At 49.4% G+C, this 22,500-nt stretch overlaps 1 protein-coding gene across 3 annotated transcripts in view; it reads left to right on the forward strand.

Moving 5' to 3' along the window:
- The first annotated feature begins 1,125 nt into the window (after positions 1-1,125).
- The window catches only part of LOC110487146 (serine/threonine-protein kinase SMG1), a 164,399-nt gene continuing 143,024 nt past the window's right edge, over positions 1,126-22,500 (forward strand). For 2 of the 3 annotated variants that reach the window (XM_036942078.1, XM_036942080.1), the window contains exons 1-5: positions 1,138-1,377; positions 2,989-3,176; positions 11,116-11,271; positions 11,670-11,806; positions 15,118-15,176. In XM_036942078.1, coding sequence (XP_036797973.1) covers positions 1,301-1,377; positions 2,989-3,176; positions 11,116-11,271; positions 11,670-11,806; positions 15,118-15,176 — 617 coding nt within the window. In that variant the 5' untranslated portion in view covers positions 1,138-1,300. Of the gene's footprint in view, positions 1,378-2,988; positions 3,177-11,115; positions 11,272-11,669; positions 11,807-15,117; positions 15,177-22,500 lie in introns of all 3 variants that reach the window. The other variant, XM_036942081.1, reaches the window with a different exon arrangement.

Genomic DNA, 22,500 nt, shown 5'->3' on the forward strand with positions numbered 1-22,500 from the left:
CTTCAGTGGGCACGCCGGAGAAGTGTGCTCTGCACGGATGAATCCCAGTTTCAGCTGTACCGGGCAGATGGCAGACAGTGTGTATGGTGTCGTGTGGGCGAGCGGTTTGCTGATGTCAACGTTGTGAACGGAGTTCTCCATGGTGTCGGTGAGGTTATGGTATGGGGAGGCATAAGCTACGGGCAACGAACACATTGCATTTTATCGTTGGCAAATTGAATGCACAGAGATCCTAGGTCCATTTTCGAGCCACTCATCCGCCGTCATCACCTCATGTTTCAGCATGATAATGCACAGCCCCATGTCGCAAGGTAAAATAGGCCACATTAACACACGTAGCCTAAGAAACAAGGTTCATTAAATTTGATAACATTAATAAATGTATATCTGAAACTCACTTACATCATTCCTTTGAAGACACAGTGGTAGCAATACATGGTTATAACATCTACAGAAGAGACAAGAATGTAGCTTCTCTACAGTAGAGGGAGGGAGGGGGGGGGGGAGGGTGTCCTACCCTGTTGTTCAATTGTCAGCTGTTACAGCTTACAGTTTAATATTTCAGGAATAAATAGGTGTACACATGTGTATGTGTGTGTGAATGGGAATAAATTGTTGGTATATAGTAAGACATAGCTGTTTGTGTGTGTGTGTGTGTGTGTGTGTGTGTGTGTGTGTGTGTGTGCTATATGAACATTTTATGGAGAAAAAACCCCATTGAAGTTTGCACTACTACACACACCATAATACTTTGAATCCTGCTCATCTTTACCTTGCATCCTCTGTTGCTGCATGCATGGTCTCTCTCCTCACCCCTGCTCCTGATGCTGTCGCTTAGCAACGCATATTCCAAGTGATGTGCAAAAACAAACAACTAGCTGCAGAGGAGATTGAGAAGAAGAAGAGAACCGTGAACATCGGTGTATATATTTTGTATGTTTTTTGTTGTTGTTGAGGGTCAGCTAGGTAAATCTCTGGGTTATTTGATCAAACCTGTTCTGTTGCAGTCACAGCTCCTTGCTATGGTCGCTATAAAGTCGCTATAAAGTCCGGCAGATGGCGCTGTTATAAAGAGAAGGGGCCAGTGGCTCTTTCATCAAGAATAGAAGAAGGAGTGGGAGCCAAAAAATAAAGGAGGAGAAAAAAAAGAAAGGAGGCCGGACCCGACACAAAACATAACGCACACCGATAGCAGTAGAGGGTCCATTAATGGACATAAAATAAACAGATAGCGAGCAAATACGCTTGTTCACGGAATTTAATCCCGTTGAGAGCAGGTCATGCTGTTCTCGCAAAGGTAATGAGCCGTAAAGCCCTTGGGTTTCGGCTTAGCAGCGCCCACAAACTGCAGCGAAACTGGAATGATTGGCAGCCCAGGTTGGTATCGCGCCACGGGGGGAGACGGTCTAAAAGAGAACGGGGATCCGCTGGGCCTAACCTCGGCTTCTTTATTTAGCTAGCTAGTCAGACACTTTGGTTCCCACACCTTAGGGAAATGGCTTGATAACAGTAGCTAGCCAGCAAACAAGTAAGCTAACGCTCAAGCTTGATAACGTTATCCAAACTAGCTATCAAGGCAAACCAACACTTTGCGCATTTTATTCTGACTCAAAAACACCTGCCGCATTGCTATGCTTTCCTCGTGTTTAGGTATACATGGCTAGCTAGCTAACCTGGTAAGAGAAGCCAATGATTGGAAGCTATTTCGGTAACAGTGGAAGTGGTGTTCGCTAGCTATTGCTAGTTGTTATTACTATTATTAGCCAATATTCATTGTCACTGAGATGACATGTTACCTTCACTTGGTAGCCAGCTAGTCAACGTCAGTTAACTCAAAGCGCACATCGTGGCAGCATATGATGTTAGCCAACTAGCTAACTAACTAGCAGCTAACTATGGCTCGTGTTCGTTAGCTAGGTTGTAACTTTCGTCACATTTTGTCCCCAGAGCTTGTTAGATAGATAGCTACAATACCAGTCGTTGGTTAGTTGTGCTTTGATAACTCGGTATCCGGAACAGTAAACTGATTTGACATCAAATGGTAACGTAAAGTGTGGAAACATTGGCTTTCTAGTTGGCTACCGAACGGTTGGCCATCCGTGGGCAACGTTCGTCTTTCCTGCTGTCTTGTGTAACGTTATCTGGTCAACAATGATTAGCTAGATAACCTCGGCATGACAGTTGATATTGGCTACCTAGTTATCGCTCAAACAGTAACTAGCCAGAAGAGCGCTAACTAACTAGCTACTGGGGTTTTTAACGCTTGCTAACCTGCTAGCTTTACTAGTTTTGCGCGGTACCACCCTTGACCAGTAAACGAAAGCGATTTAGCAATGCTGTCAACGGTTTGAATTGCACAGGGACATCAATAAAGTGCATTATGCAAGTTAATCAGTTCCTGATCAAAGAGAGGGAGGTGATGTTAAAACATTCCTTCAGTTGAGACCTCCACCTCCCTCCATTTGACGGTTCTGTTCAGACAAATGCTCAGAGTCTTATAGAAACTATTCTACAGAGCTGTAAATGAGCTATAATCATTTGTCAAACCATGTATCCAGTTGTTAAATCCTAGACTTGTAAACCAGACTGGGGTGAGATTGTCTAACTGTAGGGAGTGTATCCCATATAAGTTATGATTGGGTGGAAAGGTTGCTGGATCGAATCCCCAAGCTGACAATGTAAAAACCTGGCCTTCTGCCCCTGAACAAGGCAGTTAACCCACTGTTCCTAGGCCAGTTAACCCACTGTTCCCCTGAACAAGGCAGTTAACCCACTGTTCCCCGGTAGGCCGTCATTGTAAATAAGAACTTGTTCTAAACTGATTTGCCTAGTTAAATAAAATGTAAAAAAAATGATGAACCACAGTCATTTAGCATCGATCAAGTACAAGTTGCCCTGACTGTCTTCCCTGGGGGATTTCACTGACTGTGTGTTTGTGTCTTGCCCCCCCCCCCCCCGTGTGTCTGTTCCTCTGTCCGCCGGCTTCAGAGGCGACAGCGTGTCAGCAGCTAGCCAGGACGGTGTGAAGTGCATCGCCACCAGAGACCTGGGTCCAGCTGCAGCAGCTGTATACGACCCAACAGCAGTGGGAGTAGCAACCTCGGACCGGCCTGTCTCCCCACCTCTCCTACAGAATGATGCCTTCCCAGACACCGCAGACACACTGGACGAAGGGGGTGGGTGTTACTGTTACTGTCTACTGCCTGTCTGCAGCATGTTGGGGTGGGTGTTACTGTTACTGTCTACTGTCTGTCTGCAGCATGTTGGGGTGGGTGTTACTGTTACTGTCTACTGCCTGTCTGCAGCATGTTGGGGTGGGTGTTACTGTTACTGTCTACTGTCTGTCTGCAGCATGTTGGGGTGGGTGTTACTGTTACTGTCTACTGCCTGTCTGCAGCATGTTGGGGTGGGCTGGGGGTGGATGCTACTGCCTGTCTGCAGCATGTTGGGGTGGGTGTTACTGTTTCTGTCTACTGCCTGTCTGCAGCATGTTGGGGTGGGCTGGGGGTGGATGCTACTGCCTGTCTGCAGCATGTTGGGGTGGGTGTGGGCTGGTGTTGGGTGCTACTGCCTGTCTGCAGCATGTTGGGGTGGGTGTGGGCTGGTGTTGGGTGCTACTGCCTGTCTGCAGCATGTTGGGGTGGGCTGGGGGTGGATGCTACTGCCTGTCTGCAGCATGTTGGGGTGGGTGTGGGCTGGTGTTGGGTGCGGGCTGGTGTTGGGTGCTACTGCCTGTCTGCAGCATGTTGGGCTGGGTGTGGGCTGGTGTTGGGTGCTACTGCCTGTCTGCAGCATGTTGGTGTGGGCTGGTGTTGGGTGCTACTGCCTGTCAGCAGTATGTTGGGGTGGGGGTGGGTGCTACTGCCTGTCTGCAGTATGTTGGGCTGGGTGTGGGTGCTACTGCCTGTCTGCAGCATGTTGGGCTGGGTGTGGGCTGGTGTTGGGTGCGGGCTGGTGTTGGGTGCTACTGCCTGTCTGCAGCATGTTGGGCTGGGTGTGGGCTGGTGTTGGGTGCTACTGCCTGTCTGCAGCATGTTGGTGTGGGCTGGTGTTGGGTGCTACTGCCTGTCAGCAGTATGTTGGGCTGGTGTTGGGTGCTAGTGCCTGTCTGCAGTATGTTGGTGTGGGCTGGTGTTGGGTGCTAGTGCCTGTCTGCAGCATGTTGGTGTGGGCTGGTGTTGGGTGCTAGTGCCTGTCTGCAGTATGTTGGTGTGGGCTGGTGTTGGGTGCTAGTGCCTGTCTGCAGTATGTTGGTGTGGGCTGGTGTTGGGTGCTACTGCCTGTCTGCAGCATGTTGGTGTGGGCTGGTGTTGGGTGCTACTGCCTGTCTGCAACACGTTGGTGGTACTGTAGTGATTTAAGTGAGCTACGACTGTTACGCCCCTTGTGGGTCTCACTGTAGGCAGACCTGCTACCCATTGCTCTAAAGAGTAAAAGGGGATTCGTAACAGGCCTGCCGACCCAGGCAGGGGTGCTGTGTATTATAGTAGCCTGGTTCAGGCCTGCCGACCCAGGCAGGGGTGCTGTGTATTATAGTAGCCTGGTTCAGGCCTGCCGACCCAGGCAGGGGTGCTGTGTATTATAGTAGCCTGGTTCAGGCCTGCCGACCCAGGCAGGGGTGCTGTGCATAATAGTAGCCTGGTTCAGGCCTGCCAACCCAGGCAGGGGTGCTGTGTATTATAGTAGCCTGGTTCAGGCCTGCCGACCCAGACAGGGTTGCTGTGTATAATAGTAGCCTGGTTCAGGCCTGCCGACCCAGGCAGGGGTGCTGTGTATTATAGTAGCCTGGTTCACGCCTGCCGACCCAGGCAGGGGTGCTGTGTATTATAGTAGCCTGGTTCACGCCTGCCGACCCAGACAGGTTTGCTGTGTATTATAGTAGCCTGGTTCAGGCCTGCCGACCCAGGCAGGGGTGCTGTGTATTATAGTAGCCTGGTTCACGCCTGCCGACCCAGACAGGGGTGCTGTGTATTATAGTAGCCTGGTTTCAGGCCTGCCGACCCAGGCAGGGGTGCTGTGTATTATAGTAGCCTGGTTCAGGCCTGCCGACCCAGGCAGGGGTGCTGTGTATTATAGTAGCCTGATCCTGGATCTGTTTGTGCTGTTGTGCCAAGGGACAACAAGTGACAAAGACCATAGGAGCTCGTTGGCAAGACAGCACAAACAGATCTGAGACCAGGCTTGGGTTATTATGGGGTCAGGTTAGCAGTACATGAGACCAGGCTTGGGTTGTTATGGGGTCAGGTTAGCAGTACATGAGACTAGGCTTGGTTTATTATGGGGTCAAGTTAGCAGTACACGAGACCAGGCTTGGGTTGTTATGGGGTCAGGTTAGCAGTAAACGCTGACACCTGACAGCGGCTGTGTGTGAAATTACACCCTATTCCCTATATAGTGCACTACTTTAGACGGGGGCCCAATGGCACCCTATTCCCTATATCTATGCATAGTCAATTCACCCCTACCTACATGTATAAATGACCTGTACCCCCCCGCACACTGACTCGGTACCGGTACCCCCTGTATATAACCTCCACACTGACTCGGTACCGGTACCCCTGTATATAACCTCCACACTGACTCAGTACCGGTACCCCCTGTATATAGCCTCCACACTGACTCGGTACCGGTACCCCCTGTATATAGCCTCCACACTGACTCAGTACCGGTACCTCCTGTATATAACCTCCACACTGACTCGGTACCGGTACCCCTGTATATAACCTCCACACTGACTCAGTACCGGTACCCCCTGTATATAGCCTCCACACTGACTCGGTACCGGTACCCCCTGTATATAGCCTCCACACTGACTCAGTACCGGTACCCCCTGTATATAACCTCCACACTGACTCTGTACTGGTACCCCCTGTATATAACCTCCACACTGACTCTGTACTGGTACCCCCTGAATATAACCTCCACACTGACTCTGTACTGGTACCCCCTGTATATAACCTCCACACTGACTCTGTACCGGTACCCCCTGTATATAACCTCCACACTGACTCAGTACCCCCTGTATATAACCTCCACACTGACTCAGTACCCCCTGTATATAACCTCCACACTGACTCAGTACCCCCTGTATATAACCTCCACACTGACTCAGTACCCCCTGTATATAACCTCCACACTGACTCTGTACCGGTACCCCCTGTATATAGCCTCCACATTGACTCTGTACCGGTACCCCCTGTATATAGTCTCCACATGGACTCTGTACCGGTACCCCCTGTATATAGTCTCCACATGGACTCAGTACCGGTATCCCCTGTATATAGCCTCCACACTGACTCAGTACCGGTACCCCCTGTATATAACCTCCACACTGACTCAGTACCGGTACCCCCTGAATATAACCTCCACATTGACTCTGTACTGGTACCCCCTGTATATAACCTCCACATTGACTCTGTACCGGTACCCCCTGTATATAGCCTCCACATTGACTCTGTACCGGTACCCCCTGTATATAGTCTCCACATGGACTCTGTACCGGTACCCCCTGTATATAGTCTCCACACTGACTCAGTACCGGTATCCCCTGTATATAGCCTCCACACTGACTCAGTACCGGTACCCCCTGTATATAACCTCCACACTGACTCAGTACCGGTACCCCCTGTATATAACCTCCACACTGACTCAGTACCGGTACCCCCTGTATATAACCTCCACACTGACTCAGTACCGGTACCCCCTGTATATAACCTCCACACTGACTCAGTACCGGTACCCCCTGTATATAACCTCCACACTGACTCAGTACCGGTACCCCCTGTATATAACCTCCACACTGACTCAGTACTGGTACCCCCTGTATATAACCTCCACACTGACTCAGTACCGGTACCCCCTGTATATAGCCTCAACACTGACTCAGTACCGGTACCCCCTGTATATAACCTCCACACTGACTCTGTACCGGTACCCCCTGTATATAGCCTCCACACTGACTCTGTACTGGTACCCCCTGTATATAACCTCCACACTGACTCGGTACCGGTACCCCCTGTATATAGCCTCCACACTGACTCTGTACTGGTACCCCCTGTATATAACCTCCACACTGACTCAGTATCGGTACCCCCTGTATATAGCCTCCACACTGACTCTGTACTGGTACCCCCTGTATATAGCCTCCACATTGACTCTGTACCGGTACCCCCTGTATATAGTCTCCACACTGACTCAGTACCGGTATCCCCTGTATATAGCCTCCACACTGACTCAGTACCGGTACCCCCTGTATATAACCTCCACACTGACTCAGTACCGGTACCCCCTGTATATAACCTCCACACTGACTCAGTACCGGTACCCCCTGTATATAACCTCCACACTGACTCAGTACCGGTACCCCCTGTATATAACCTCCACACTGACTCAGTACTGGTACCCCCTGTATATAACCTCCACACTGACTCTGTACTGGTACCCCCTGTATATAACCTCCACACTGACTCAGTATCGGTACCCCCTGTATATAGCCTCCACACTGACTCTGTACTGGTACCCCCTGTATATAACCTCCACACTGACTCAGTACTGGTACCCCCTGTATATAACCTCCACACTGACTCAGTATCGGTACCCCCTGTATATAGCCTCCACACTGACTCTGTACTGGTACCCCCTGTATATAACCTCCACACTGACTCGGTACCGGTACCCCCTGTATATAGCCTCCACACTGACTCTGTACTGGTACCCCCTGTATATAACCTCCACACTGACTCAGTATCGGTACCCCCTGTATATAGCCTCCACACTGACTCTGTACCAGTACCCCCTGTATATAACCTCCACACTGACTCAGTATCGGTACCCCCTGTATATAGCCTCCACACTGACTCTGTACTGGTACCCCCTGTATATAACCTCCACACTGACTCTGTACTGGTACCCCCTGTATATAGCCTCCACACTGACTCAGTACCGGTACCCCCTGTATATAACCTCCACACTGACTCTGTACTGGTACCCCCTGTATATAGCCTCCACACTGACTCTGTACTGGTACCCCTTGTATATAACCTCCACACTGACTCAGTATCGGTACCCCCTGTATATAGCCTCCACACTGACTCTGTACTGGTACCCCCTGTATATAACCTCCACACTGACTCAGTACTGGTACCCCCTGTATATAACCTCCACACTGACTCAGTATCGGTACCCCCTGTATATAGCCTCCACACTGACTCTGTACTGGTACCCCCTGTATATAACCTCCACACTGACTCGGTACCGGTACCCCCTGTATATAGCCTCCACACTGACTCTGTACTGGTACCCCCTGTATATAACCTCCACACTGACTCAGTATCGGTACCCCCTGTATATAGCCTCCACACTGACTCTGTACCAGTACCCCCTGTATATAACCTCCACACTGACTCAGTATCGGTACCCCCTGTATATAGCCTCCACACTGACTCTGTACTGGTACCCCCTGTATATAGCCTCCACACTGACTCTGTACTGGTACCCCCTGTATATAGCCTCCACACTGACTCAGTACTGGTACCCCCTGTATATAACCTCCACACTGACTCGGTACTGGTACCCCCTGTATATAGCCTCCACACTGACTCTGTACCAGTACCCCCTGTATATAACCTCCTTGTTATGTTATTGTGTTTTTATAGTTTATTTGGTAAATCATTTCTTCTTGAACTGCACTGTTGGTTAAGGGCTTGTAAGTCAGCATTTCACTGTGAGGTCTACACTGTTGGTTAAGGGCTTGTAAGTAAGCATTTCACGGTAAGGTCTGCACTGTTGGTTAAGGGCTTGTAAGTCAGCATTTCACTGTGAGGTCTACACTGTTGGTTAAGGGCTTGTAAGTCAGCATTTCACTGTGAGGTCTACACTGTTGGTTAAGGGCTTGTCAGTAAAGCATTTCACTGTGAGGTCTACACTGTTGGTTAAGGGCTTGTAAGTCAGCATTTCACTGTGAGGTCTACACTGTTGGTTAAGGGCTTGTCAGTAAAGCATTTCACTGTGAGGTCTACACTGTTGGTTAAGGGCTTGTCAGTAAAGCATTTCACTGTAAGGTCTACACTGTTGGTTAAGGGCTTGTCAGTAAAGCATTTCACTGTAAGGTCTACACTGTTGATTAAGGGCTTGTCAGTAAAGCATTTCACTGTAAGGTCTACACTGTTGGTTAAGGGCTTGTAAGTAAAGCATTTCACTGTGAGGTCTACACTGTTGGTTAAGGGCTTGTAAGTAAAGCATTTCACTGTAAGGTCTACACTGTTGGTTAAGGGCTTGTAAGTCAGCATTTCACCGTAAGGTCTACACTGTTGGTTAAGGGCTTGTAAGTAAGCATTTCACTGTAAGGTCTACACTGTTGGTTAAGGGCTTGTAAGTCAGCATTTCACTGTAAGGTCTACACTGTTGGTTAAGGGCTTGTCAGTAAGCATTTCACTGTGAGGTCTACACTGTTGGTTAAGGGCTTGTAAGTAAGCATTTCACTGTAAGGTCTACACTGTTGGTTAAGGGCTTGTAAGTAAAGCATTTCACTGTAAGGTCTACACTGTTGGTTAAGGGCTTGTCAGTAAAGCATTTCACTGTAAGGTCTACACTGTTGGTTAAGGGCTTGTCAGTAAAGCATTTCACTGTAAGGTCTACACTGTTGGTTAAGGGCTTGTCAGTAAGCATTTCACTGTAAGGTCTACACTGTTGGTTAAGGGCTTGTCAGTAAGCATTTCACTGTAAGGTCTACACTGTTGGTTAAGGGCTTGTCAGTAAGCATTTCACTGTAAGGTCTACACTGTTGGTTAAGGGCTTGTAAGTAAGCATTTCACTGTAAGGTCTACACTGTTGGTTAAGGGCTTGTCAGTAAGCATTTCACTGTAAGGTCTACACTGTTGGTTAAGGGCTTGTCAGTAAGCATTTCACTGTAAGGTCTACACTGTTGGTTAAGGGCTTGTAAGTCAGCATTTCACTGTGAGGTCTACACTGTTGGTTAAGGGCTTGTCAGTCAGCATTTCACTGTGAGGTCTACAATTGTTGTATTCGGCGCATGTGACAAATACAGTTTGATTTGATACACAGGTCACTGCTTTAGACCAGGGCCCTATTTGTATTAGTCTATTTATTGTTGTGGTCACATTGTCCAGAGGTGAACCTGTAGTCATCATGTCATTGAACTGTGGACAACCCCTGAGTGTTCTGTGTAAATGACTTATAAACTGGTAGTGGTGCCTTTAGGAGTCATCCAGCTTCTCTCCCTCTTTCCTTCCCGGGTCCTCAGACTCACGTCGGCTCAATGTTTCTGTGGAAGTGAAAGAGAAAGCGACCTTTCGTCTCTGTGGTGTCGTATCTGTCCCGGGCATCTGGTAGAAGGAAAGCACCGTGAATCCCTGGGTTCCCCCACAGATATCTGCCCTCGTGGTAGAGAAGGTTGTGTCTCAAATGGTTCCCTATGTAGTGCACTACTTTAGACCAGGACCCAATGGCACCCTATTCCCTACGTAGTGCCCTACTTTAGACCAGGACCCAATGGCACCCTATTCCCTACTTTAGACCAGGGCCCAATGGCACCCTATTCTCTGTATACTACTACTGCTACTACTACTTGGGGTTGGTGTTCCCTCACGGCCATATCTCCATATTACAACGCCTGTCAAAGGAAAACTGGCGGAAGACGGAGCTTGACCACCTGTGGTAATTAGCCATCTGCTGTGCTCCTGACACCTGTGGTAATTAGCCATCTGCTGCGCTCCTGCCACCTGTGGTAATTAGCCATCTGCTGTGCTCCTGACACCTGTGGTAATTAGCCATCTGCTGTGCTCCTGACCACCTGTGGTAATTAGCCATCTGCTGCGCTCCTGACACCTGTGTGTAAGCTAAGGGGGGGGGGGTGTAGTTTAGTCAGATAGCTGTATGGATCTGTGCTAAACTGCTCCTCTCTCCTCCTCTCCTCCTCTCTCTCTGTCTCCCTCCTCTCCTCTCTCCACCCCCTCCTCTCCTCCTCTCTCTCTCTCTCCACCCCTCCTCTCTCTGTCTCCACCCCCTCCTCCCCCTCTCTCTCTCTCTCTCCACCCCCTCCTCTCTCTGTCTCCACCCCCTCCTCCCCCTCTCTCTCTCTCTCTCCACCCCCTCCAGGAGGATATGAAGCTGCAGGAGGGTTCAGTGATGATACTTTTGGTTGGCAGTCGTTGGGGCAAGAGTTGAGGATCAACGATGCAACCGCCGATTTGACCACTTTTCAGCAGCATGGAAACCGTGCTTTAGCTTCTAAGGACATGAGGAAATCCCACGGTGAGTATTTAGTCTACACCAGGGGCTGTCGTCAGGCCTCTCCCCCCCGGGGGGCTGTCGTCAGGCCTCTCCCCCCCGGGGGGCTGTCGTCAGACCTCTCCCCAGTCTTAATACACCCAATTCACCTAGTCAAGGTCTTGATGATTAGTTGACCAGTTGAATCAGGTGCTGTGGAATAGATCACATCCCTGGAGCGTCTGGGGGTTCTGAGGATGGGTTTGGAAGTCACTACTTGGTTCTCTTACATATAATGGCAACATTGCTGAATTCTATTTCTGATCACCATTTTATCTCTCCATTCCCCTCTTTCAATCTCTTTCTCCATCTCTCTTTACATCCCGCCCACTCTCCCTCTTTTCCTGTTCTTTCCATCCCTCTCTCTGCCCCCCCCCTTACAGACAGAGGGATGTCTCACTCTGATGAGTCTCGCCTGTCCAACCTCCTGCGCCGTGCGTCCCGTGAGGAGGACAGGGACCGCCGGCTGGCCACTGTCAGACAGCTCCGGGAGTTCATCACTCACTCTGACAACAAAGTGGTGAGGTCATCGATCATATCTACAGTTGAAGTGGGAAGTTCACATACACTTAGGTTGGAGTCCATTAAAACTCGTTTTTCAACCACTCCACAAATGTCTTAAACTATAGTTTTGGCAAGTTGGTTAGGACATCTACTTTATGCATGACACAAGTCATTTTTCCAACAATTGTTAACATACAGTGAGTTATAAGTTAAATAATCTGTATCACAATTCCAGTGGGTCAGAAGTTTACATACACTAAGTTGACTGTGCCTTTAAACAGCTTGGAAAAATCCAGAAAATGATGTCATGCCTTCAAACTCAGTGCCTCTTTGCTTGACATCATGGGAAAATCAAAAGAAATCAGCCAAGTCCTCAGAAAAAAACATTGTTGACCTCCACAAGTCTGGTTCATCCTTGGGAGTAATTTCCAAACGCCTGAAGGTACCACGGTCATCTGTACAAACAATAGTACGCAAGTATAAACACCATGGGACCACGCAGCCGTCATACCGCTCAGGAAGGAGACGCGTTCTGTCTCCTAGAGATGAACGCACTTTGGTGCGAAAAGTGCAAATCAATCCCAGAACAACAGCAAAGGACCTTGTGAAGATGCTGGAGGAAACCGGAACTAAAGTATCTATATCCACAGTAAAATGAGCCCTATATCGATATAACCTGAAAGGCCACTCAGCAAGGAAGAAGCCACTGCTCCAAAACCACCATAAACAAGCCAGACTACGGTTTGTAACTGGAGATGGGGACAAAGATCCTACTTGTTGGAGAAATGTCCTCTGGTCTGATGAAACTGTTTGGCCATAATGACCATCGTTATGCTTGGAGGGGAAAGGGGGAGGGGCTTGCAAGCCGGATAAACCATCCCAACAGTGAAGCACGGGGGTGGCAGCATCATGTTGTGGGGGTGCTTTGCTAATGACCCCAAGTATACTTCCAAAGTTGTGGCAAAACGCCCTAAGGACAACAAAGTCAAGGTATTGAAGTGGTCATCACAAAGCCCTGACCTCAATCCTATAGAACATTTGTGAGCAGAACTGAAAAAGCGTGTGAGAGCAAGGAGGCCTACAAACCTGACTCAGTTACACCAGCTCTGTCAGGAGGAATGGGCCAAAATTCACCCAACTTATTGTGGGAGGCTTGTGGAAGGCTACCCGAAACGTTTGACCCAAGTTAAACAATTTAAAGGCACAGCTACCAAATACTAATTGAGTGTATGTACACTTCTGACCCACTGGGAATGAAATAAAATCTGAAATAAATCATTCTCTCTACTATTATTCTGACTTCACATTCTTAAAATGAAGTGGTGATCCTAACTGACCTGAGACAGGGAATTTTTACAATGATTAAATGTCAGGAATTGTGAAATATGGAGTTTATGTATTTGGATAATTTGTATGTGAACTTCCAACTTCAACTATCTATCTATCTGGGTAGTTCATCACTCACACTGACGACATCAGTGGTGAGGTCATCAATCATATCTATCTACCTGGGTAGTTCATCACTCACCGACATCAGTGGTGAGGTCATCAATCATATCTATCTACCTGGGTAGTTCATCACTCACACTGACGACATCAGTGGTGAGGTCATCAATCATATCTATCTACCTGGGTAGTTCATCACTCACACTGACGACATCAGTGGTGAGGTCATCAATCATATCTATCTACCTGGGTAGTTCATCACTCACCGACATCAGTGGTGAGGTCATCAATCATATCTATCTACCTGGGTAGTTCATCACTCACACTGACGACATCAGTGGTGAGGTCATCAATCATATCTATCTACCTGTGTAGTTCATCACTCACACTGACGACATCAGTGGTGAGGTCATCAATTATCCATCTACCTGGGTAGTTCATCACTCACACTGACGACATCAGTGGTGAGGTCATCAATCATATCTATCTACCTGGGTAGTTCATCACTCACACTGACGACATCAGTGGTGAGGTCATCAATCATATCTATCTACCTGGGTAGTTCATCACTCACCGACATCAGTGGTGAGGTCATCAATCATATCTATCTACCTGTGTAGTTCATCACTCACTCTGACGACATCAGTGGTGAGGTCATCAATCATATCCATCTACCTGGGTAGTTCATCACTCACACTGACGACATCAGTGGTGAGGTCATCAATCATATCCATCTACCTGGGTAGTTCATCACTCACTCTGACGACATCAGTGGTGAGGTTGATCTGTCTGTTATTCAATCAATCGATTGACCCCAGTAACGGGTAGGGCACTACTGTAGGCCCCGGGTAGTGCACTATTATAGGCCCCGGGTAGGGCACTACTGTAGGCCCCGGGTAGGGCACTACTGTAGGCCCCGGGTAGGGCACTACTGTAGGCCCCGGGTAGTGCACTACTGTAGGCCCCGAGTGAGTAGTGCACTACTGTAGGCCCCGGCTAGTGCACTACTGTAGGCCCCCGGGTAGTGCACTACTGTAGGCCCCCGGGTAGTGCACTACTGTAGGCCCCGGCTAGTGCACTACTGTAGGCCCCGGCTAGTGCACTACTGTAGGCCCCGGCTAGTGCACTACTGTAGGCCCCCGGGTAGTGCACTACTGTAGGCCCCCGGGTAGTGCACTACTGTAGGCCCCCGGGTAGTGCACTACTGTAGGCCCCCGGGTAGTGCACTACTGTAGGCCCCGGGTAGTGCACTACTGTAGGCCCCGGCTAGTGCACTACTGTAGGCCCCGGCTAGTGCACTACTGTAGGCCCCGGCTAGTGCACTACTGTAGGCCCCCGGCTAGTGCACTACTGTAGGCCCCCGGGTAGTGCACTACTGTAGGCCCCGGGTAGTGCACTACTGTAGGCCCCCGGCTAGTGCACTACTGTAGGCCCCCGGCTAGTGCACTACTGTAGGCCCCCGGCTAGTGCACTACTGTAGGCCCCCGGGTAGTGCACTACTGTAGGCCCCCGGGTAGTGCACTACTGTAGGCCCCCGGGTAGTGCACTAATGTAGGGCCCCGGCTAGTGCACTACTGTAGGGCCCCGGCTAGTGCACTACTGTAGGGCCCCGGCTAGTGCACTACTGTAGGGCCCCGGGTAGTGCACTACTGTAGGCCCCCGGGTAGTGCACTACTCTTGGCTGTGTTTAGACTGGGCGGGCGGAGCTGTGTTTACTGGGGGGGGGCGGCTGTGTTTACTGGGGGTAGTGGTGGTGCAGCTCCACTGTAGAACTGTGTTCTCTCCCTGTTTGACTCTGATTGTGTTCCTCTCTCACCCCCCTCCCCCTTCTCTCTCTCGCCCTCCCCCTTTTCTCTCTCTCACCCCCCTCTCTCCCACCAGGCCCTGGTGAAACAGTTGGATACGATCCTCAGTACCCTGAATGATATTTTGAATGAAAGGTAAGAGGAAGTTCCCCATCAGGAGCCAAAGAGTCTCCATCTGAAATGGCACCCTGTTCCCTGTTCCCTGTTCCCTGCACCCTGTTCCCTGCACCCTGTTCCCTGCACCTTGTTCCCTGCACCTTGTTCCCTGCACCTTGTTCCCTGCACCTTGTTCCCTGCACCTTGTTCCCTGCACCTTGTTCCCTGCACCTTGTTCCCTGCACCCTGTTCCCTGCACCCTGTTCCCTGTTCCCTGCACCCTGTTCCCTGCACCCTGTTCCCTGCACCCTGTTCCCTGCACCCTGTTCCCTGCACCCTGTTCCCTGCACCCTGTTCCCTGCACCCTGCACCCTGTTCCCTGCACCCTGTTCCCTGCACCCTGTTCCCTGCACCCTGTTCCCTGCACCCTGTTCCCTGCACCCTGTTCCCTGCACCCTGTTCCCTGCACCTTGTTCCCTGCACCTTGTTCCCTGCACCCTGTTCCCTGCACCTTGTTCCCTGCACCCTGTTCCCTGCACCTTGTTCCCTGCACCCTGTACCCTGCACCCTGTTCCCTGCACCCTGTTCCCTGCACCCTGTTCCCTGCACCCTGTTCCCTGCACCCTGTTCCCTGCACCCTGTTCCCTGCACCTTGTTCCCTGCACCCTGTACCCTGCACCCTGTACCCTGTACCCTGTACCCTGTACCCTGTTCCCTGCACCCTGTTCCCTGCACCCTGTTCCCTGCACCCTGTTCCCTGCACCCTGTTCCCTGCACCCTGTTCCCTGCACCCTGTTCCCTGCACCCTGTTCCCTGCACCCTGTTCCCTGCACCCTGTTCCCTGCACCTTGTTCCCTGCACCTTGTTCCCTGCACCCTGTTCCCTGCACTCTGTTCCCTGCACCCTGTTCCCTGCTCCCTGCACCCTGCACCCTGTTCCCTGCACCCTGTTCCCTGCACCCTGTTCCCTGCACCCTGTTCCCTGCACCCTGTTCCCTGCACCCTGTTCCCTGCACCCTGTTCCCTGCACCCTGTTCCCTGCACCCTGTTCCCTGCACCCTGTTCCCTGCACCCTGTTCCCTGCACCCTGTTCCCTGCACCCTGTTCCCTGCACCCTGTTCCCTGCACCTTGTTCCCTGCACCTTGTTCCCTGCACCCTGTTCCCTGCACCCTGTTCCCTGCACCCTGTTCCCTGCACCCTGTTCCCTGCACCCTGTTCCCTGCACCCTGTTCCCTGCACCCTGTTCCCTGCACCCTGTTCCCTGCACCCTGTTCCCTGCACCCTGTTCCCTGCACCCTGTTCCCTGCACCCTGTTCCCTGCACCCTGTTCCCTGCACCCTGCACCCTGTTCCCTGCACCCTGTTCCCTGCACCCTGTTCCCTGTTCCCTGCACCCTGTTCCCTGCACCCTGTTCCCTGCACCCTGTTCCCTGCACCCTGTTCCCTGCACCCTGTACCCTGCACCCTGTACCCTGCACCCTGCACCCTGCACCCTGTTCCCTGCACCCTGTTCCCTGTATAGTACAGTACTTCTGACCAGGTCATGTCTCTGGTCTTCATGTCTCTGGTCTTCATGTCTCTGGTCTTCATGTCTCTGGTCTTCATGTCTCTGGTCTTCATGTCTCTGGTCTTCATGTCTCTGGTCTTCATGTCTCTGGTCTTCATGTCTCTGGTCTTCATGTCTTCATGTCTCTGGTCTTCATGTCTCTGGTCTTCATGTCTCTGGTCTTCATGTCTCTGGTCTTCATGTCTTCATGTCTCTGGTCTTCATGTCTCTGGTCTTCTGGTCTTCATGTCTCTGGTCCTTCATGTCTCTGGTCCTTCATGTCTCTGGTCCTTCATGTCTCTGGTCCTTCATGTCTTCTGGTCCTTCATGTCTTCATGTCTCTGGCCTTCATGTCTCTGGCCTTCATGTCTCTGGCCTTCATGTCTCTGTGGTAGAGGAGTCACTAGTCTCTGGTTCGATTCCAGACTGTATCACAGCAGTCTAAGGCCCTGCATCTCAGTGGTAGGGGAGTCACTACAGACACTGCATCTCAGTACTAGAGGAGTCACTACAGACCTTGGTTCCAGTCCAGACTGTATCACAGAGGTTTAAGACCCTGCATCTCAGTACTAGAGGCGTCACTACAGTCCCTGGTTCTCAGTACTAGAGGAGTAACTACAGACCCTGGTTCTCAGTACTAGAGGAGTCACTACAGGCCCTGGTTCTCAGTACTAGAGGAGTCACTACAGGCCCTGGTTCTCAGTACTAGAGGAGTAACTACAGGCCCTGGTTCTCAGTACTAGAGGAGTAACTACAGGCCCTGGTTCTCAGTACTAGAGGAGTAACTACAGGCCCTGGTTCTCAGTACTAGAGGAGTAACTACAGACCCTGGTTCTCAGTACAATCGGAGTAATTACAGGCCCTGGTTCTCAGTACTAGAGGAGTAACTACAGACCCTGGTTCTCAGTACTAGAGGAGTCACTACAGACCCTGGTTCTCAGTACTAGAGGAGTCACTACAGACCCTGGTTCTCAGTACTAGAGGAGTCACTACAGACCCTGGTTCTCAGTACTAGAGGAGTAACTACAGACCTTGGTTCTCAGTACTAGAGGAGTAACTACAGGCCCTGGTTCTCAGTACTAGAGGAGTCACTACAGTCCCTGGTTCTCAGTACTAGAGGAGTAACTACAGACCTTGGTTCTCAGTACTAGAGGAGTCACTACAGGCCCTGGTTCTCAGTACTAGAGGAGTCACTACAGTCCCTGGTTCTCAGTACTAGAGGAGTAACTACAGACCTTGGTTCTCAGTACTAGAGGAGTCACTACAGGCCTTGGTTCTCAGTACTAGAGGAGTCACTACAGGCCCTGGTTCTCAGTACTAGAGGAGTCACTACAGGCCCTGGTTCTCAGTACTAGAGGAGTAACTACAGACCTTGGTTCTCAGTACTAGAGGAGTCACTACAGGCCCTGGTTCTCAGTACTAGAGGAGTCACTACAGACCCTGGTTCTCAGTACTAAAGGAGTAACTACAGGCCCTGGTTCTCAGTACTAGAGGAGTCACTACAGTCCCTGGTTCTCAGTACTAGAGGAGTAACTACAGACCCTGGTTCTCAGTACTAGAGGAGTCACTACAGGCCCTGGTTCTCAGTACTAGAGGAGTAACTACAGACCCTGGTTCTCAGTACTAGAGGAGTCACTACAGACCCTGGTTCTCAGTACTAGAGGAGTAACTACAGGCCCTGGTTCTCAGTACTAGAGGAGTCACTACAGGCCCTGGTTCTCAGTACTAAAGGAGTAACTACAGGCCCTGGTTCTCAGTACTAGAGGAGTCACTACAGTCCCTGGTTCTCAGTACTAGAGGAGTAACTACAGACCCTGGTTCTCAGTACTAGAGGAGTCACTACAGGCCCTGGTTCTCAGTACTAGAGGAGTCACTACAGTCCCTGGTGTAATTAAACCAAGGTTAAATACAAGCCTTCCACAAGACCCACTAATCATTTAATGATTTAATTAAAAATAGTTTAACCTGCTTTTTTGCAATAAGACTTAAAAGCCAGATCAGTGACAAGTCTATGAAAAATGCCCTTTTTTTTAGTAAATAATCCTAAGCAGAAGTGTGCCTAATGCACATCCACTAATAATGACTGACTTCTGGTAGCAGACGTTACAGACCATTAGCACAGATCTCATCAACCATCTCTGCAGCATAAGCCCACGTGCTGGTGGGTAGCCGGCATATCGTAATAGGTCAGGTCAACCTGGATCTATTCGCTTGTTAATAACAAGCTAGAACAGTTGAACTGTTATGAATACACCCTCCTGTCTGTCTCCAACTGTTTAACAGTCTGGTTAAGATGCTGCTAGTGGTATTATATAACAGACCAGACAAGCTAGAACAGTTGAACTGTTATGAATACACCCTCCTGTCTGTCTCCAACTGTTAAACAGCCTGGTCACTTCCTTTTGATGTTGAAGTCAAGTGGCCTACCTGGATAAGATGTTTATCTCTCAGTCAAGGGGTCTACCTGGATAAGATGTTTATCTCTCAGTCAAGGGGTCTACCTGGATAAGATGTTTATCTCTCAGTCAAGGGGCCTACCTGGATAAGATGTTTATCTCTCAGTCAAGGGGTCTACCTGGATAAGATGTTTATCTCTCAGTCAAGGGGTCTACCTGGATAAGATGTTTATCTCTCAGTCAAGAGGTCTACCTGGATAAGATGTTTATCTCTCAGTCAAGGGGTCTACCTGGATAAGATGTTTATCTCTCAGTCAAGAGGTCTACCTGGGTAAGATGTTTATCTCTCAGTCAAGGGGCCTACCTGGATAAGATGTTTATCTCTCAGTCAAGGGGTCTACCTGGATAAGATGTTTATCTCTCAGTCAAGGGGCCTACCTGGATAAGATGTTTATCTCTCAGTCAAGTGGCCTACCTGGATAAGATGTTTATCTCTCAGAATGAGAACGAGTTGCCAATGCCTTCTATAAACTGTGTTTTATGCTCATTGCACATTTATACAACACAGACCAGACAGCTAGTATAACAGACTAGACAGCTAGTATAACAGACTAGACAACTAGTATAACAGACTAGACAGCTAGTATAACAGACTAGACAGCTAGTATAACAGACTAGACAGCTAGTATAACGGTCTGGCTAAGATACTGCTAGTATAACAGACTAGACAGCTAGTATAACAGACTAGACAGCTAGTATAACAGACTAGACAGCTAGTATAACAGACTAGACAGCTGGTATAACAGACTAGACAGCTAGTATAACAGACTAGACAGCTAGTATAACAGATTAGACAGCTAGTATAACAGACTAGACAGCTAGTATAACAGACTAGACAGCTAGTATAACAGACTAGACAGCTAGTATAACAGACTAGACAGCTAGTATAACAGACTAGACAACTAGTATAACAGACTAGACAGCTAGTATAACAGACCAGACAGCTAGTATAACAGACTAGACAGCTAGTATAACGGTCTGGCTAAGATACTGCTAGTATAACAGACTAGACGGCTAGTATAACAGATTAGACGGCTAGTATAACAGACTAGACGGCTAGTATAACAGACTAGACAGCTAGTATAACAGACTAGACGGCTAGTATAACAGACTAGACAGCTAGTATAACAGACTAGACGGCTAGTATAACAGACTAGACAGCTAGTATAACAGACTAGACGGCTTGTATAACAGACTAGACGGCTAGTATAACAGACTAGACAGCTAGTATAACAGACTAGACAGCTAGTATAACAGACTAGACAGCTAGTATACCAGTCTGGTTAAGATGCTGCTAGTATAACAGACTAGACAGCTAGTATAACAGACTAGACAGCTAGTATAACAGACTAGACAACTAGTATAACAGACTAGACAGCTAGTATAACAGACTAGACAACTAGTATAACAGACTAGACAGCTAGTATAACAGACTAGACAGCTAGTATAACAGACTAGACAGCTGGTATAACAGACTAGACAGCTAGTATAACAGACTAGACAACTAGTATAACAGATTAGACAGCTAGTATAACAGACTAGACAGCTAGTATAACAGACTAGACAGCTAGTATAACAGACTAGACAGCTGGTATAACAGACTAGACAGCTAGTATAACGGTCTGGCTAAGATACTGCTAGTATAACAGACTAGACAGCTAGTATAACAGACTAGACAACTAGTATAACAGACTAGACAGCTAGTATAACGGTCTGGCTAAGATACTGCTAGTATAACAGACTAGACAGCTAGTATAACAGACTAGACAGCTAGTATAACAGACTAGACAGCTAGTATAACAGACTAGACAGCTAGTATAACAGACTAGACAGCTAGTATAACAGACTAGACAGCTAGTATAACAGACCAGACGGCTACTATAACAGACCAGACGGCTAGTATAACAGACCAGACGGCTGGTATAACAGACCAGACGGCTGGTATAACAGACCAGACGGCTGGTATAACAGACCAGACGGCTGGTATAACAGACCAGACGGCTGGTATAACAGACCAGACGGCTGGTATAACAGACCAGACGGCTGGTATAACAGACCAGACGGCTGGTATAACAGACCAGACGGCTGGTACAACAGACCAGACGGCTAGTACAACAGTCCAGACGGCTAGTACAACAGTCCAGACGGCTGGTATAACAGACCAGACGGCTGGTATAACAGAATAGACGGCTGGTATAACAGAATTGCCGGCTGGTATAACAGACTAGACGGCTAGTATAACAGACTAGACGGCTGGTATAACAGACTAGACGGCTGGTATAACAGACTAGACGGCTGGTATAACAGACTAGACGGCTGGTATAACAGACTAGACGGCTAGTATAACAGACCAGACGGCTAGTATAACAGACCAGACGGCTGGTATAACAGACTAGACGGCTGGTATAACAGACTAGACGGCTGGTATAACAGACTAGACGGCTGGTATAACAGACTAGACAGCTAGTATAACAGACTAAACGGCTGGTATAACAGACTAGACGGCTAGTATAACAGACTAGACGGCTGGTATAACAGACTAGACGGCTAGTATAACAGACTAGACAGCTAGTATAACAGACTAGACAGCTAGTATAACAGACTAGACGGCTGGTATAACAGACTAGACAGCTAGTATAACAGACTAGACGGAGGGGCTTGGTGTAACAGCACAGATGGAGGAGGGGCTTGGTGTCACAGCACAGATGGAGGAGGGGCTTGGTGTCACAGCACAGATGGAGGGGGGGCTTTGTGTCACAGCACAGAAGGAGGAGGGGCTTGGTGTCACAGCACAGGAGGAGGGGCTTGGTGTCACAGCACAGGAGGAGGGGCTTGGTGTCACAGCACAGGAGGAGGGGCTTGGTGTCACAGCACAGGAGGAGGGGCTTGGTGTCACAGCACAGGAGGAGGGGCTTGGTGTCACAGCACAGAAGGAGGGGCTTGGTGTCACAGCACAGAAGGAGGGGCTTGGTGTCACAGCACAGAAGGAGGGGCTTGGCGTCACAGCACAGAAGGAGGGGCTTGGTGTCACAGCACAGAAGGGGGGGCTTGGTGTCACAGCACAGAAGCAGGGGGGGGCTTGGTGTCACAGCACAGAAGGAGGAGGGGCTTGGTGTCACAGCACAGAAGGAGGAGGGACTTGGTGTCACAGCACAGAAGGAGGGGGGGGCTTGGTGTCACAGCACAGGAGGAGCGAAGGAGACGAGACCAAAAAGACAGACGCTCATAAAACAAACAACTTGATTCTTGTGATACGGGCATTTGGAACATCGTGCTAATACATGCCTTCAAATGAATTTAATATATCAAATTTAATATATATATTAATATATAATATAACCAGCCATCCAGACAAGAGGCCA

The sequence above is a fragment of the Oncorhynchus mykiss genome, chromosome 13 (assembly GCF_013265735.2).
Source record: "Oncorhynchus mykiss isolate Arlee chromosome 13, USDA_OmykA_1.1, whole genome shotgun sequence".
Lineage (NCBI taxonomy): Eukaryota > Metazoa > Chordata > Actinopteri > Salmoniformes > Salmonidae > Oncorhynchus > Oncorhynchus mykiss.